The sequence below is a fragment of the Rhamphochromis sp. 'chilingali' genome, assembly GCF_963969265.1.
Source record: "Rhamphochromis sp. 'chilingali' genome assembly, chromosome: 1".
NCBI classification, from domain to species: domain Eukaryota; kingdom Metazoa; phylum Chordata; class Actinopteri; order Cichliformes; family Cichlidae; genus Rhamphochromis; species Rhamphochromis sp. 'chilingali'.
In genome coordinates, this window is record NC_137929.1 from 44,230,100 (window position 1) to 44,247,154 (window position 17,055).

Sequence of the window (17,055 nt, forward strand, 5' to 3'; positions counted from 1 at the left end):
CTGACAAGTCTGGAATGAAAAGTTTGTTTTAGTTTGCATTTTTTTTTTCAAAGTAATTAGTCAGAATTAAATTGCCTGAATAAATTGGTTGGGGACTGAACTTTGATTGGAAAACACAGTAGAGACTCTCATTTATCCCTTAAAGATGAAGCAAAATTCACCCGGCATTCAGACTTGCCTATATGGTTGTTGCCAGTTTATGTTATCCAGGTGACAACTAATGTGCACCTTATCAAAAGAGAAAAGAAACTAAGGAGATGAGGAGAGGCCAAACTGTTGGAAGCCAGATGTTAACATCTTTCTTTAAAGGTGATCAAAGGATGACCGATAGCTAAACCATTCGTAACCTCTCAGCAGTCGATAAAGACAGTGGGAAAATGTCAGATATGAGACTATATCTTACAATAATCTTCAATAATTCACAAAAATCTGTTTCTCTGCTAGTTTGATTCTTTGTCCCCCAACTCCTCCACCACAACCAGGAACTGAACATACAAACTTGGTACGCAGGTACATCTTAGGCTCCTGAAAGTTTTTAACTACATCACATATTATTACATCATCAGGTTTCCTAGAAATCCTGTGACAACCGGCTGAAATATCCCGTTTTTAACACCTATTGAAAGTATTGTAACATCCAGTTTATATCCACAAAATTTTGTTATACAAGACACCATGTTTCCTAGCAACTATCTAAAAATGACCCATTTTTTCCATTTATGCGTCTACAACACTTTATAAAAGTATTATATCATTTTTATTTTAGAACAACATTTATATCCACGAAACATCAATTATATGTGATAATTTCAGATGTCATCATGTTTTCTGACATCTACCTATAGCAACAGGCTAAAATCGCTTGTACTTTTAAATTTATATAAGCACCTTACAAACCCATCAAATTATTTTCATTTCACAACCAACAGCACTAAGAGGCCAAACAACACTCGCGCTTGTGTATTAAATTTACAGAGTACAGCGTAATACCATGAAACTCTTGGCTGTAAATGTCAAAAACAGCCAAAAACACACCTGGTATGCGTTGGTTAAAATGACATTTGGTAGGTGGGGGAACAGTAGGGGCAAGTTTAATGGTGCAGCATGAAAAAGTTGTCTCAACTTGTGAGTTCTAGTAGATTTATTTTCAGTAGATTTGTGCAAAAAAGGCTTTGATCAGCTCACCTGCGCTGATGTTGGTGCTCTGAAGGTTCACTGATCTTTATGGATTTAGCCAGCTGCAGTATATAAGCAGATGTTACATGAGCTGTTATGGTTGCTTTCCATAATGTCTACCTTCAAAACACCAGCATTGCAGCTGCCAAGAGGCTAATGACCTCTGCATTACTGGGTTGCTACATCCATCTTTTCTATTGTTTGTCACTATTTGTCACTGCCCCCTTTATGCTTTCAATTTCATTTTCATGAGTTTACACTTATATCAAGTGGTGTCCATTAGTCAGCAGGAAGCGCAATGCACTGCACACATAGGTCTGAGCAAATACAAACAACACATAAAAACTACAGCAGGATAGGAGGTAAGTTTTGGTGATATAGTGAGGATAGTGAAGACAGAGGAAAGAGAGAGAGAGAAAGAAACAACAAAAAGGCCTAAAAGAGCCCAAACTGTTAAAATACTCCAGAAATCCTTAAATTCTTACTCTGTCTTTGAATCTGAATGTTTTGTTTATGTATAGATAAGATTTTTTTCCTTATTAATTCTTGTGTTCTCTTCTCTAACACTTTTTCTTATCAACTCTGTTTTTCTTTAAATCTCCGTGGGTGATGTGACTAAGGCTATTATCGTAATCGAAAAAACTAAAAGCCTTAATGTCAACAGAGTAAGTCTGACTGAAGCACACGCGCTTAATATTTAAAATTTAAAAAGCTTACTGGAGTCGTTCAGCTTGCAGGCCAAAAGTCAGACCGAGAATTGTCTTGTCAATTTTGCTTGATAAAGTCAGACAGGAAGCACGGCGAGATAGCCATCGTTTCTGAACAAGTAGGAACTAAGAAGCGATGATGGTTGCGTGTGGTTGTGGTTGAATGCTGGTGTCAGCAAGAAAAGCTAGAAACAGCCATCTGCAGCCTGAGGTTCTTGTGCAACTTGATTATGAAGGCGTGGCTGCGCGTGCACTTGATTGATTGCGGTAAATGAGGGAGGTGTTTCCTCTTGAAATTCAAAAATCATTAAACAAAAATGGGGGAGGCAGGAAAACATATGGAGGCACATCTGGGGCACATTCGCAACTGAAATAGGTGTTTGCTGTGTTTTTAATACCTATAAACTTCAACCAAGGCTCCAAGGGTCAACTTTCCAATCCATGAATGACTGAAAATTTCAACCCAATTTCAGTTTAACAAGTATTTCTCCTCTATAACTGAAAGAAGGGCCGCAAGCTTCATTTTTCCACGTTATATTTCGATAAAATGCTTCTCGGACTGAGACTGCTTCCTAAACTGGTGAGCCAAATCCCCCCTAAACTCAGATTTAAGGTGAGCTCTGAGCAGCTATCAACTCCCTGCAGATAAGCTTCAACCTCTGAATGCGTGTCACTCGCCACAGCAACGCTCAGGCGTTCAAGAGAAATATCTCAGGCCACAGACTCATGAGAGGTGTTCACATTTTCATCTTATTGCAAAAACAAACACAAAAGATTTATCATTCAAGTATGAAGACATTAAGAGCAAAAATAAGAATCTTTCATACTCCAGACCATTTTTTTCTTTTTTTGTCCAAGATAATCAATCAAAACGTGTTAAACACAAATAGTTTAGAACCTCAAAGGAAAACTCCAAATAGAATAAATGAAAGTTTTCTCTTTGCTTTTTAACCAAGTTAGCAACAGTTGCAAACCTTCACCAGCCTGATAACGAGCTTCTGCTTCTGATGAAGAAGTCAAAGCTCCAGTTGACACGTGGGGCCAAATCCCCAACGCTTTAAAGGGATTTGGCCACTTTGTGGAGCTAATAACACGCCAGAGTGGGATTCACAAATCAAGAAGACAAGCACAAAATATGATTGAGCCGTGCACGTATCCGTGACTGGTGCGGCGGTGAAGCGAGTCAGAGGCAGATGGGGTAACGACAGGCAGACAGGCTATGCTAGTAGGGAAACGAGAGATGGCAGATGGACAGATGCAGATATGCTAGTGTGAGAGGGAAGTGATGCAGCTGTCTGGTAATGTCTGAGAGGCAGGAAAAGCAGGCATGGAGAAATATATTTGGACTATTAACTTTTAAGATTTAGCTGGACCTGGTTTTTGCCTGCTGAAGCCAAGTGATGCTCCAAAGCAGATGGCAGAGGCCCTCGGTTTTCAAGTCGTAAAGAAATGATCAACGATCATTTCGCCCACGCTCTCGCAATTCACACATCTGCAGTTTCGTAATTGCCACTGAAATCAGTGCAGCTCAAACTCTCTTTTGCAGTCAGAGGCACTTTGGCAGGTTTGCGCTTCTGGTTTGCCAGTTTTTATCTTTCTCCTTGTTGCTCCAGTTAAATTTAAGGCAAGTCAAAACTCTGTGTAATCTGGAGTATTTCGCCAAACGCTGAAACCATCAACATTTTTTCTTGTGGGAGAAAAACAAGATATGAGTGTTTTTCCAGTCTTCGAGCTAAGAGGCATTGATGTGAAGCAACACTGATAAAAAACAAACAAACCCAAACATCTTAAACTACTGATTGTGAACCAGTGATCCAACCAGTGATCCCAATCTGAATATGATGCCAACTCCTCGGTTTGGTGTTAAAATACGTTATGGCAAATGGAGCAGGATAACAGAAATGAAAAGAGTCACCTGCACCATGTCTTCTTTCAGCTCAGCATGAGTCTGTACTGCAAAGCACTGCTACTTAACTACGTATGTTTCTCCCCCACCTGCTCCAGGTTCAGAGCCTGGGTCAATACCCTGTGCTCTTTTGGATGACCTTGAGTTATTCCCTGGCAGTTTTTGAGGGGTAAAAGTGTATGCCGCCTTGCTGGGGGAGGCTGCAAACACTGTGGAGTGACAATGCCATTCAGGATGGCTGAGCACGGTCTGCGCAATGGTTAAGGGATTGGTGCATGTTACAGTAACATCCGCATGACTGCAAAGACCTGAGGGTAACCCCAGCAAGTCGTCACATATTAATGAAATGATTGCTCGCGTCACCTGTTAAGTAGTTTTAATGTGTTATTTACAAAATACAAGCTGTGAGTCGGAGTCTCCATGGTGATGTTTGCAGATTACATTATGGTCTATAGTGAGAGAAGGTGGATGAGTTTAAATAGCTGGGGTCAACCACCCAAAGCAACAGACAGTGCACAAGAGAGAGGAAGGAGAGAGCAGGCAGGGTGGAGTGGGTGAAGACGAGTGTCGGGAGTGACTTGTAAGATAGTGGACATATTGGACAAAGGATGCAAAGTATCCAAAATAAGAAGAAGAAGAAGAAGAAGAAGAAGAAGAAGAAGAAAAATGACCTTCTGGGGAATATATGTAGCTCTTTATGTACTAAATACTTCACTTTGTAAAGCTGTTTGCGAACTTTTTCAAGTATCTATTTACTTCTGGTCAGGGAGCATACACATACACAGACTATTACATCATCATTATATTAAAGTTATGAGTCACAAAGACATATTAATGACCTGAAAGATACTAAAAAGTCCATAGTGCTGACCAACGGAGGATATTGATGCTGATTGTGCTTTGCTGCTATTAAGTTTCCTTAAACTAAAACACGCTGCTGTGCCATTAATTATCCTAATCTGAACCAAGTTGCACTGCATTACACAGAGTTGTAGCAGGCTGCAGGATGCCTGCAGTGACTAAAATGTTTGTGTTGCACTGTGTGAAAGAAAAATGTAACGACCGGGATGAATGAAATAAAGCACTTTGTACTTAAGCATGCGGGATTGCATAACTAATAGTAAATAATTAGGTGGACTATCAGGAAAAAGATAATCAACCACTTGATACATGCATGGAGGTCAAAGTAGACATTTAAACATTAAAGTAACGTCATAAAAATATTTTGCCTTTATTGTCTGCAGTGACATAACATGACATATTTTCCTTGTCATGCAAGAAGGAAAATATGTCACTGAGACTGTTTTTCTCTGCTTGTAGAACAGATAATGAAGGCTTATTTTAGTCGAAGAGCCAAGGAACAACTGATATAATTATTAATTTTTTGAAACCACAGCTATGAAACTGACAGAGGTGGAGACTTCATGCATTTCCAAAATTTTCAGGCCAAGAAAGAAACATTTCACAAATGAATAATTTTACAGGAATGATGGATTTGGGCGTTACTGCAAGGGAGAAATATTTGGGAATGCTGGAAGAACAAGTTCAGCCGAGTTTAATGATAGCGCAATAACAACACAGATGATAAAGAAGGAGCAGCAGCAGCGGGGGGGGCATGTGATCGATTAAAAAAAAAAAAACAACTAAAAGGCCTTCAACAATGCTCTCTAATCTCTGACTGCACATCTTGCTCCTTTACAGCTGCACCATGCAAAGATGAGTTTAAAAGGTGAGTGCCTGCAGCAAACACACACACAGTTAGAGAGGTCCATGTGCGTTACCTACCACATAGTAGAAATGCATGTCTGCGCGCACAGGTCGGTCTCATAAGTGCTGGAAGCGTGCAGGTGAGCGGCGTCCATCCAGCAGCGGCATTAGCCAGCAGTGCGCGTCTGTCCCAGGTACAGATACTCCAAACTGGATGCTTCTGCTCCCCTTCCTCTTTCCCAATGTTGCTCCTTACCCCTCTCTCTTTCTCTCTTCCCTCCTGCACTTGACGTTTACTCCTCCCCCTCCTTGTTTTTCTCCTCCCCACATGACTTCAGTGCCTCCCCCTCTCTCTTTATCTCTCTTTTTTTTTGGTTCCACTTCCTCTCTTTTCTTTTTTTCTTTCATCGCTTTTCCAGTGTAATTACTTCCCCGCCCCCAATCCACCACCTTTATTTTCTATCTTTCTTTTTTCCAGCATCATTATTTAATTTTATTTTTCAGATCATGTGTCATTTTTTTAACAGTTTTGTAAATGTTTTAGTCAGTAAAGCAGGGGGAGAAGTCGCTCTGTCTCTCTGGGCGTCTCTGTGCTGATTGCAGATTGGTGTCAGTTCTTCCTGTGTGTGTGTGTGTGTGTGTGTGTGTGTGTGTGTGTGTGTGTGTGTGTGTGTGTGTGTGTGTGTGTCATAGATAACACGGCGTGCTCTCCGCTGTCAGAAACAGGAAGAATGGAGCTCTGTAGTTTGGCCCTGATGAGAGAGCCTTCCCCTCCGTGTGTGTGCGCACTGGCGAGCCTATCCTTGTGAGGACCGCACTGAGTGTTTTTGACCATGGAGGTGAGGACAGTTTGTGGGACATCTTCAAAGGCCCACCTCCTACATCATTCCCTCTCTCACCCGAAGAACTCTGGGAGCACTGTGAGAAAGGATACTCCATGGATCTACCTCAACGACCGACCACAGTATGTGATAACTCAGGGCTGTGTGTCGGACAGGGTCGTCTGCAGTACGGTCATTCCTGTTGGAAAACAGAGAGTCCGCAGGTCTTTTCTTCCTACTGCTGTCAGACTCCACAAGAAAAAGTTTGCAGCTGAGCAAACACACACATCTACACATGTGCAATAAAACTAAGTGTATTTTTTTCTGACAGTGTAGTATTTTATTATATTGTATATAGTATGTTATTCTTTTTCCTATTCCACTGTTTTTCTTTAATTTTGCTGCTATAACTTTGCACTGTCTACTTTCTGCTGTGACAACAATTTTCCCACGTGTTTGACTAATAAAGGTTTATCTATCTATGTATCTATTTAAAAAACACATCTTTAGAAAGTAAAGAGAGTATTTCTCTGTATTTGAATTAAAAAGGGAAAATGTGCTAAAATCAAATCTAATTGAAGTAAAATTACATAAAGATTCTAGATTCTTTATGTCACGTGCATAGTCATACGAGTACAACACAAAGTGAAATGTGTCCTGAACTGCTCCTTTGACTGTGCAAAAAAAGACTAATACAATAAGTAAATTAAATTTTAAAAAATTGAAATTTTAAATTAAAAATCTGAAAATGTACATTGTGCGAGTGGAATGTTAAAGTGTCTTGTGCCATGTTAGCACAGCAATGTGTTGACAGCACCCTCTCCACTGGAGCTCTATTGATGATAAGAAGCTTGTACACTTGGTGCTTACTCCTTCTGAAGTCCACCACCAGCTCCTTGGTCTTGCAGACATTCAGCTGTTGTCCTGACACCACGATGCCAGGTTCTTCACCTCGTCCATGTAGGCCGCCTCACAACAATATGGCTCCCCTCGTGGCAGACATGTTTGCGACATGCTCCCGACACCAACTTTATTAATTTTTTATTCTAGTGTTAATGAGTGTGGCACGCAAGACCAAAGCACGGCACGAGAGGCAGGCTACATGCTTAAGTAAAGACTAGAGCCACATGACCACACCACACCACACCCTGGATCCACACCTGGAGCCAATGAAGCTGGCTGCATATAAGACCAGCACACACAGCTAACCTTCCCCAGACTGTTTGCTAACCAGTTGATTCCACAGAGACTTTACTCCTCTGCTATTTAAAATATTTTGCACATAAGGATGCTGGCACCGTTTTTACTCACACCTGCCTGCCTACCCTACCTCCTCTGGATCTCTGGACCATTCTCACCTTCAAACTCACCTGGACCTCCACAGTCTTGCTTCCCCCCCTCCCGTGTGCCTCTGTCTGCAACCAATTCCACTGCCCACCAGCTTGCAAACTCCTATTTCCCCCGGTCCTCCATGCTCCTAGCTTCCAGACTCCAGAAGACCGAAGCCAGGATGTAGGACCCAAATGCAGGTCTCGGAGACTGAATGACAAACTAAAGGCAGCAGCTTTATTGCTGGAGAAAAACTTTAACATGAAATACAGGAAAGCTAAACTAGACACACAAACACCAAACTCAAACTAGAAAACTGGGAAACTAGAAACACGGAGGGAAAACGCAGCACGGTGAGGGTACAATGCGACAACAGTGATGAACCATGATGAACTCAAAGATGAATAATAATACAAAACACTGGGTGTTAGGATGCCTGGGTCGTTGACCCAGGGTATTTGAGTTTATTATATTATTTATACTTTTTAGTCTTTGGTTTCTTTGAGTTCTGTCTTATGGTTTATGTCTCTGTCTTCTTTAGTTGCTCTGTCTCCCCTATCACCTGTATCCCCTTGTCTAGTTCACGTCTCTGTGTATCCTTAGTTCCTATATCCCCGTGTTCAGTCAGTGTTTGTGTCTGCCCTGGTCCCACGTCTCTGTTCCCTCTGTAGTGCCTGCATGTGAGTCTGTGTTATGTGTTTTACTTTGAAGGTCTCTGTCTTATCTCAGTGTGTTCAGGTTACGCTTCTTTGGTCTCGTCAGTTCTGATTTGCCCCAGCTGTGTTTCCCTCCTGTTACTCATTCCCTGATTGCTCCCTCTGTGTATTTAAGCCCTGTGTTTCTCTGTGTCCGTGTCGTGATCTACCGTTTTCTTAGCTGTGTGTTCTGTCATTTCTCTAGTTTAAGTTTGTTTTGAGTTTTTTCAGTTTTGTTATATTTTGAGTATTAAATTAAAGCCTTTTTTGAGTTCACGTCTGTCTCCGGAGTCTGCACCTTGTGTCCTATTCCTGCCTGCACACAGCCACACCTAACAGAAGATCGCGACCAGAACATGGACCCTGCAGACTCCTTTTTCTTTGAGTTCAACGGCGAGATGGAGCGGCTGGTGAGCCTGCTCGACCGCATCGCCCTGTCCCCGGATTTAAGGACCATGGCAGTGGGGCTGAGCGCGGTGGAGGCCATCATTCGGCATAATCCCCAGCTTAGCCAGTTCGCTAAGGACACTGAGTTGGGGAACACCATAACTGCCTGGAGAGAGCAGGTCAGGGCTAGTGAGCTTGCTCTCTCCCTCACTGCATCTTCCCCACCGCTGCCGCAGGACAACGCACACTCTGCTTCATCGCCACTACAGGCTTCCCCCCCTTCCTCACGCCAGCTGGGACCTTGTTCGCCTGTCCGTTCGCCTGCCTTTTTCCTGGCGGCTGTGTGGTCGGAGGATGAGGAGGAGGTCTCCGTTTCTCCACCGGTTCCTGTTCCCTCGTCTAAAAGGAAGCGACGCCACCGTCGCTCCTCTCCTCGGTCATCCGTTCAGCCACCTGCCTCCGCTGGAGGGTCCGGGGAACCGCTTCAGCCACCTGCCTCCGCTGGAGGGCCCGAGGAGCCCATTCAGTCTCACGCCACGTCAGCTGGAGGGCCCGAGGAGCCCGTTCAGCCTCACGCCTCGTCAGCTGGAGGGCCCGAGGAGCCCGTTCAGCCTCACGCCTCGTCAGCTGGAGGGCCCGAGGAGCCCGTTCAGCCTTCTGCCTCGTCAGCTGGAGGGCCCGAGGAGCCCGTTCAGCCTTCTGCCACGTCCGCTGGAGGGCCCGAGGAGCCCGTTCAGCCTTCTGCCACGTCCGCTGGAGGGCCCGAGGAGCCCGTTCAGCCTTCTGCCACGTCCGCTGGAGGGCCCGAGGAGCCCGTTCAGCCTTCTGCCACGTCCGCTGGAGGGCCCGAGGAGCCCATCCAGCCACCATTAGCTTCTGCCTCGGCTTCGGCTTCGCCTGGTCCGGCTTCGGCCTCAGCTTCTGCAGCTCCGCCTGGTCCGGTCTCAGCCTCTGCAGCTCCGCCTGGTCCAGCCTCCGAGTGTTCGGCTTCGTCTGCTCCTGAGGTCTCCCTGCTGTCTGTTCCTGCACGTCGTGCACGTCCTGCCCGGCCTGCTCATCCTGCACGTCCTGCCCGGCCTGCTCATCCTGCACGTCCTGCCCGGCCTGCTCATCCTGCACGGCCTGTCCGGCCTGCTCGTCCTGCACGTCCTGTCCGGCCGATGACTGGACGTCGTTGCCGTCATGCACAGCCCTCTGAACTACGCCGCCGTCATGGACGACCCCCTGAACTACGCCGCCACCAGTGCCTCCCGCCCGGTCGGCCTCCTGACCTACTCCGTCGTCGCCGGTGTCTCTTGCCTGACCGGCCCCCTGAACTGTTTTCTGGGCTCTTGGGCCGTCAGCCTCCGGGCCGCCCCCCTGAACTGCCCGGGTTTGCACTGTTGTGCTGTCAGCCTCCGGGTCGGCCCCCTGAACTTTTTGTGAACTGTTTTTCCTGGCCGTCTGCGCCTGTCGTGAGCCTGTTTTTTGTTCTGTTGCTTTCCGGGCTCCATTGTTTGTTCTTTTTTTTGTTTCTGGCTCCTTGTTTGGCTTTGTTTCGAGCCCTCCATCCTGTTTCCCCCACCGCCCGCCCTGGTTGGGTTGTTTTTGTTTTGGTGTTTTGGTTTGGGCTGTCTGGAAGCCAGCCCTTAAGGGGGGGGGTACTGTTAGGATGCCTGGGTCGTTGACCCAGGGTATTTGAGTTTATTATATTATTTATACTTTTTAGTCTTTGGTTTCTTTGAGTTCTGTCTTATGGTTTATGTCTCTGTCTTCTTTAGTTGCTCTGTCTCCCCTATCACCTGTATCCCCTTGTCTAGTTCGCGTCTCTGTGTATCCTTAGTTCCTATATCCCCGTGTTCAGTCAGTGTTTGTGTCTGCCCTGGTCCCACGTCTCTGTTCCCTCTGTAGTGCCTGCATGTGAGTCTGTGTTATGTGTTTTACTTTGAAGGTCTCTGTCTTATCTCAGTGTGTTCAGTTTATGCTTCCTTTTGTCTCGTCAGTTCTGATTTGCCCCAGCTGTGTTTCCCTCCTGTTACTCATTCCCTGATTGCTCCCTCTGTGTATTTAAGCCCTGTGTTTCTCTGTGTCCGTGTCGTGATCTACCGTTTTCTTAGCTGTGTGTTCTGTCATTTCTCTAGTTTAAGTTTGTTTTGAGTTTTTTCAGTTTTGTTATATTTTGAGTATTAAATTAAAGCCTTTTTTGAGTTCACGTCTGTCTCCGGAGTCTGCACCTTGGGTCCTATTCCTGCCTGCACACAGCCACACCTAACAGAAGATCGCGACCGAAACAGGACCGTTACACAACTAGTTTGTTTTATTACAGCAGTTTGATTTTTAAACATGATTCATTATTTCAACAATATATTTATTGTTGTCATAAACAGACAAGAAGACAACAACAAACTGCTCCACCCAATCAACACATGTCAGTCCAAACTAAATCATCTCCATTTATTTACACACATCAAATAGAAACTTGAATCACTTGTAATGATTAGAGATCTGATAGAATTTCAAATCGAGTTTGGGGAGTCATTCAGTGAGAAGCAGTGAAATGATTTCCCATGTGAAAAGGTGGACAGCAGAAACAGTGAAACAAAGAGCTTTGGAACAACGAGGCAGCAGGAGGACAGCTGCAGTTTAACAGCTTCGAATCACTGACAGGAAACATTAGAAATCTCATCATCCTCAACTCATCTGCTCCACTGACACCTTCATCGGACCCACCTTCACTTTACCAGCCAGTTTCAAAATATGGAAAAATCCTTTGACTGAAAGTGTGTGTGAAGGTGTGTATGTGTGTGCTAGTATCAGGATCAGAGAACGACAGCTTTCCTCTGCTCCAGTCCAGATTCACTCTGATCCTCTGGGGCTTCTTTTCTACTGAGAGAACCGTCTCTGCTGATGGAGACGATGCTGAGTATTCACCTCGATAGAACCAAATTATCCATAATCCAGAGTCTGTCTCCCTTCCTCTCCACAGACTCTTCTGACACACCCAGTATCCACCCTGTACTCTCTCCAACCTCAACATCCCAGCTGTGAGTCCCTGAGTTAAAGCCCTCCGAGCCAAGGACAGAGCAGGAGTAATCAAACCTCTCTGGATTATCGGGAAGCTGCTGCCTCTCTCCTTCTCGTCTCACACTGGTCACATCTTCACACAGGATGAGTTCTGGATGAGCAGTGTTTGGGTCCAGAATGATAGGAGTGTAGGAGACCACGTCCTTCATGTTGATCCAGATGTTGAAGGTCAGGTTGCCCAGGTGTTTGGCCTGGTCTATCAGAGCTCCTGAGGGTAGCTGTGGATCATCCAGCAGGGGGCAGCGCTGGACTCTTTCCACTGCAGTCTTGTAGCTGCACAGGAATGAGATGTCTTCAGCTCTCAGCTCCTCCTCTGTGGCTCTGATTGTGTCTGAAAGAGCTGCTATGTCTCTGCTCAGAGCCTCCATCTTCTCCTTCATCATCCCACTCTTCTGCTCCTCTTCCTCCCTCAGTGCATCCAGCCTGGCCTCCTCTTCCTCTGCTAGAAACAGGTGAAGCTTCTTAAACTTCTCCTTAATCTGCCTCTCTGTGTGTCGGGCCTGAACCTTAATGTGTTCTGCTGTTTGATCAAACTTCACTTGAACTTCTTCACAAACCTTTAATTTCTTCTTTAAGGGCTCCAAAGTTTCCTGAAGTTCTTTCTTGTGTTGTCGTGCAGCTTCATCAATGGGTCTGAATCTGTGGTTGGTGTGTTTTTCCGAGTCTCTGCAGACGACACACACTGGCTGCTGATGGTCCAGACAGAAGAGTTTGAGTTTCTCAGAGTGCAGACTGCAGAGAGCCTCTGAAGCTCTCCGAACTCTCTCCTGTAAGAATGACTCACACAGGTTCTTTAAAGCTCGGTTTAAAGGAGGATCATACACTGATATTTTCTTACAAAATGGACACTCATGTATTGGTCTCTCTCTCCACCATCTCTTCAGACAGTCTTTACAGAAGCTGTGGCTGCATGACAGAAGAACAGGATCTCTGAAGACCTCCTGACAGACTGAACAGCAGAGATCCTCCTCTGATCTGGAAGCCATGAAGTCTGTGAGTGAAGCTGAAAACAGCAGACAGGAAGTACAGTCAGTCCCGGCTCCCTCCCTCCTCTGCGAACTTCACTGAAACTTCCTTTGAGTCGTGTTTTTGGTCAAACTCAAATTCAGTGTGTGGAGCGTCAGCAGTTCGAGGCAGCAGTGTTGGAGTTTTCCACTTTCCTCTCCTGTAGCTGGACTCACTCAGATCAGAGGAAGCTGCTAGTTCGGTCCATACTTAGTCCTCTGTGCGTCTCTTTTTGCTGAGGAAGAAGAACAATCGGTTTCCTAGTTCGCTTCACGCAAGTTAGATAAGGAGAAAAATGTTGCTTCACTTGTAATGCTTCATTCCAGATGTCAAATGTCATCCTGCCATTTGCTAAAAAGCTGTAAAACAGGTTTTCCTCCATTTCAGTTGGACAGGTCACAAAATGAAAACTTTTCTAAAACTTATAGCCGCTACATCACACATAAACGAGAACGTGTTTCATTCCAGAGATCAGTTGTTTACCTGCCAGCAACTGTAAAACAGGTCACAGTAGTCGCACAGGTCCCTCAGCGGTGCAGCTGTTTGACATGCTCTATTTTAGTCTTTGTTCTGGTTATTTGTTAGGTTCCCCAGCAGCGAGAGCGTAATGCATTCACACTGTCATGGGCCTGGGTCCCCAGACCAAGGGCTCATGTGTTTTTGTGGACTTGTTTATTTTTTTGAGCTGTCATGTTGATGTCCCTCTTTTCCCCTTTTACTGGTGTGTGTGTATGTGTGTGCAGAAAGTGGCCACACAAGGCAGAGCAGAGGGGGGATGCAATCAGGTTCGAGTACACTGTTATGAGTAATCACTTTACCATGCCAGCTTAACACACAGGACTTCCATTCATTTATTAGCCCAACCTTAAACCCAGTCTTCATCCTAAAAGAGATTTATGTTCTTGGTTGTTGCTGCTTGTCTCCAGATGTGATCACTTTCATGCAAAAGTTTTCATGCAAAGAACGTGAACCTAAAACGTATCATTAATGATTTCATTTAAAGAAAACAATAAATCAGTTACATAAAATGAATCTCAGTAACATTTCAACACAAAAAATGTACAAATGTATGTTTGTAAATTGTATGTTTATGTATATACGATGTATATTTTTATGTATAAATGTACTGATATACAACTCCATTGATTTATTTTAAATACAATTAATAATAAATGTAATAATAAAATTTAATTACATTTACAAAGAAAGAATTACATTTTTGCTACTTTATTCTTTAAATCTGAGCTCGAAACACTGGGGCAGCTTAGAACTGTAGACTGCACTTATCTGGTTTAACCACTAGATGGCTCTAGACTACAACAAGTAAACAGCAGTGCTACGATGGGGAGTGTGTGCCTAAATTGGAAGGTTGCTGTGAAGTTTTCATCGGTATGAACCAGCCGTGACGGCCCATTTGAATCTGCACAGAAACTTGTACTTTTCTTAAGACAACTAATGTCAGCTACTGGTCTTAGTTTTAATCCTTTAAACGAGTCATAAAGCTCCTGGACCATAAAGGAAATGCCCATGCAATGTTTAGACTCTAATTGGTTCTTACAAAGATAGCAATATCAGCGGCAGAGGAAAGTAATTAGGCAAGATTGCCTTTGGAGTGAACACTGCCTCTCGTAGTGGAGCTAATTATGAAAACAACCTGCAGCTACAACTGCTTTCACATCCTCGATGGAAACTCAAGTTAAGACTCACCCCAGGCTACAAACCTTCGTGCTGAACCAAAAAGCATCCGAGGCGCTGATCGGGATTTACATGTCAAAGGAAGGAGTCAGTCAAAAATCCTCCAAATCAACTTCAAAGATTACAAATCTTTGATCAACATATTAAAGAGTGTTAAGGGTTTTTTCCTTTTCATCAACAGACAATTAATCACAATTAATTTGCTGTTGCTCTTTTTTCTCTAGGATCCAACAGGATTTATCAGTTTGATTTTAATCAGTTGTTATGAAACCAAAAGACGGAAAGCTCTGTCTGATGTTAACATGTAGACTTTTGTTATTGTCACTACTTTCTTACACGTGTTTTGTAAAGACTAATTAAATTCTGGCCTTCTTTTCTGGTCAGATCTACCCAAAGAGGCTGAAAATCAAAATGGCTTTACTAGATGATGAAAACTTTCATTTAATGCTTTCCTACACTTCAGTGGATTCGGTGTCTGTAACCTAAGCTAACCTAAATGTTAAAGGAAGACTTAGGCAGCAACAAGATGGCAGTTTTTTTTATTTATTGAATACCTTAAATAGTTAGATACTTTTTCTCTATAAAATCATGATGCACTGTTAGCTGCATTCCTCCTGACAATAATCAATGTAGAAGTAACAAATCTATTGATTTCTTTTTTAGTATCACTCCAGGACAGGATGTTTTTAATTTTGTCAATATAAAAATTTAATAGAAGGCAAGCCTAGAGATGTAGTTGAGCATGACTATGAGGTTTTTCCTATTAGCACAGAGGACAAGGTAATGTCATCTGGGATAAGAAGTTGGAGTTTAGGTTTATTTTCCTTTGGTTTTATGACAGCCGGAGAGCAATTCTTTTTGGTGTCACATCAGGAGCAATTCTTTTTGGTGTCACATCAGGATCCGCAATCTGACAAACATGTGGAGCTACATGCTAGGTTGACAAAGGAGCAGTCAAATGTAGCTTTTAAAAAAGTAGCATTAATTAATTAGTATTTTGAGGCCTTTCACAGTATCATAAACCAACTGATTTTTGTCATCAGACTATGAAGTTGGAAATCATTTGCAAAGCCATAAATGTAGTATTTTTAGAATCCTGCCTCGTAACGTTTCGGCCTTAGCAAAGAACCCCGAGGAACTCCATACTTTTTTACCAGTTTACCATTTACAGTTTTTGCCCGTTGCCTGAACACATTTTGCAAAACTTTGCTCATTGTGCCAAAACCCTAAACACAAGTAAACATGACACAACACTGGGAAATATACCATTCACATCTGCACCAAATTGAAACTCTACTCTCAAAACCTAAACTCTGCTATCAAAACCTAACATTCCTTTGTCAAAATGTAACTCTGTTGACAAAATGACACATACTTGCATCATATGCAAACACTTACAGAGCAGGAGGAACACACTAGTCTACTTTATATAAAGCACTGCAGTCTTTGATTTCCATTGTTCATTCAGAAGGCATATTTTCAGGAGACACATTTGCAAACAACCAAAAAAGCAAATAGACCTACTCAATATTGTACATTGCAGTACCATGAATTCAGATAAAGCAAAAAAAACCAAAACAAAAAAAACCCCATAATACAGTAATAGAAAAAACACTATACTGTAAACAAAAAATCATGACAATTGTGCATACGTGGGCTCATGGATCCCGCCGTCTGTTGGGGTCTGGCCACAGGACCTCATCAACATCGCAAGCAATGTCTTCTCCCGCTGGGCACCGGGGAAAATATCCTCTTCCATGTCAAAACCATCCATGGATTGCTGTCACCTGAATGTCGCCGCAGGCCTGTTCCATTGCCTGCAGAAGAGGCATGCAGGCATGTAGTTGGCGGTCATATACACGCCATCTCCAAGCCGAAAAAAATTCCTCTATAGGGTTTAAAAATGGTGAGTAAGGGGGCAAGCATACCACTTCAAGTTGACTTTGGTTGGAGAACCAGGCCTGGACCAGAGCAGCCCGATGGAAACTGACATTATCCCATATCACCACAAACCTGGGCTGATCTGGTCTGTTCTGTACAACTATATCATGGAGAGCATCTAGAAATGTGAGTATGTGTTGGCTATTGTATGGACCTAGTATTGCATGATGGTGCAGAAGCCCTCGAAGGCATATGGCGGCACATAATGTGATGTTTCCCCCGCGCTGCCCTGGGACGTGCACAATTGCCCTTTGGCCAATTACATTACGACCCCGTCGTCTTGTTTTGCTCAGGTCGAATCCAGCTTCATCAATGAAAATGTATTCATGAGGCTGTGCAGCTCCATCCATGGCCAAGATTCTCTGAAAAAAAGGGGAACATATCACTGTACTACAGTGCTACACATACAGCACCCTCACCCCATCACACAGGTACCTGTGTAGCTCTCAGAATGGATCCATGTGGTACTGATATGGTACATATTCAGCTGCTACTGGACTTCACCAATACTCTATTGTAAATGTAAGGGACAGTTACACGTACCCGTACATATTCAGCTCGAAGTCCTTTGACCCTGTCACTGTTCCTCTCGAATGGGACTCTGTAGAGCTGCTTCATGGTGA

At 43.8% G+C, this 17,055-nt stretch overlaps 1 protein-coding gene and 1 pseudogene across 2 annotated transcripts in view; both read right to left on the minus strand.

Annotated features, from left to right (window-relative positions):
* arhgap36 (Rho GTPase activating protein 36) overlaps positions 1 to 5,696 on the minus strand; it is an 84,635-nt gene extending 78,939 nt beyond the window's left edge. The window contains exon 1 of the mRNA XM_080875002.1: positions 5,575 to 5,696. Coding sequence (XP_080731128.1) covers positions 5,575 to 5,592 — 18 coding nt within the window. The 5' untranslated portion in view covers positions 5,593 to 5,696. The remainder of the gene's footprint in view (positions 1 to 5,574) is intronic.
* A 5,450-nt stretch (positions 5,697 to 11,146) lies between these two features.
* Positions 11,147 to 12,992, minus strand: LOC308405852 (nuclear factor 7, ovary-like; annotated as a pseudogene). The gene has a single exon. The product of its transcript is annotated as a nuclear factor 7, ovary-like (transcript).
* Between the last annotated feature and the right edge of the window lie 4,063 nt (positions 12,993 to 17,055).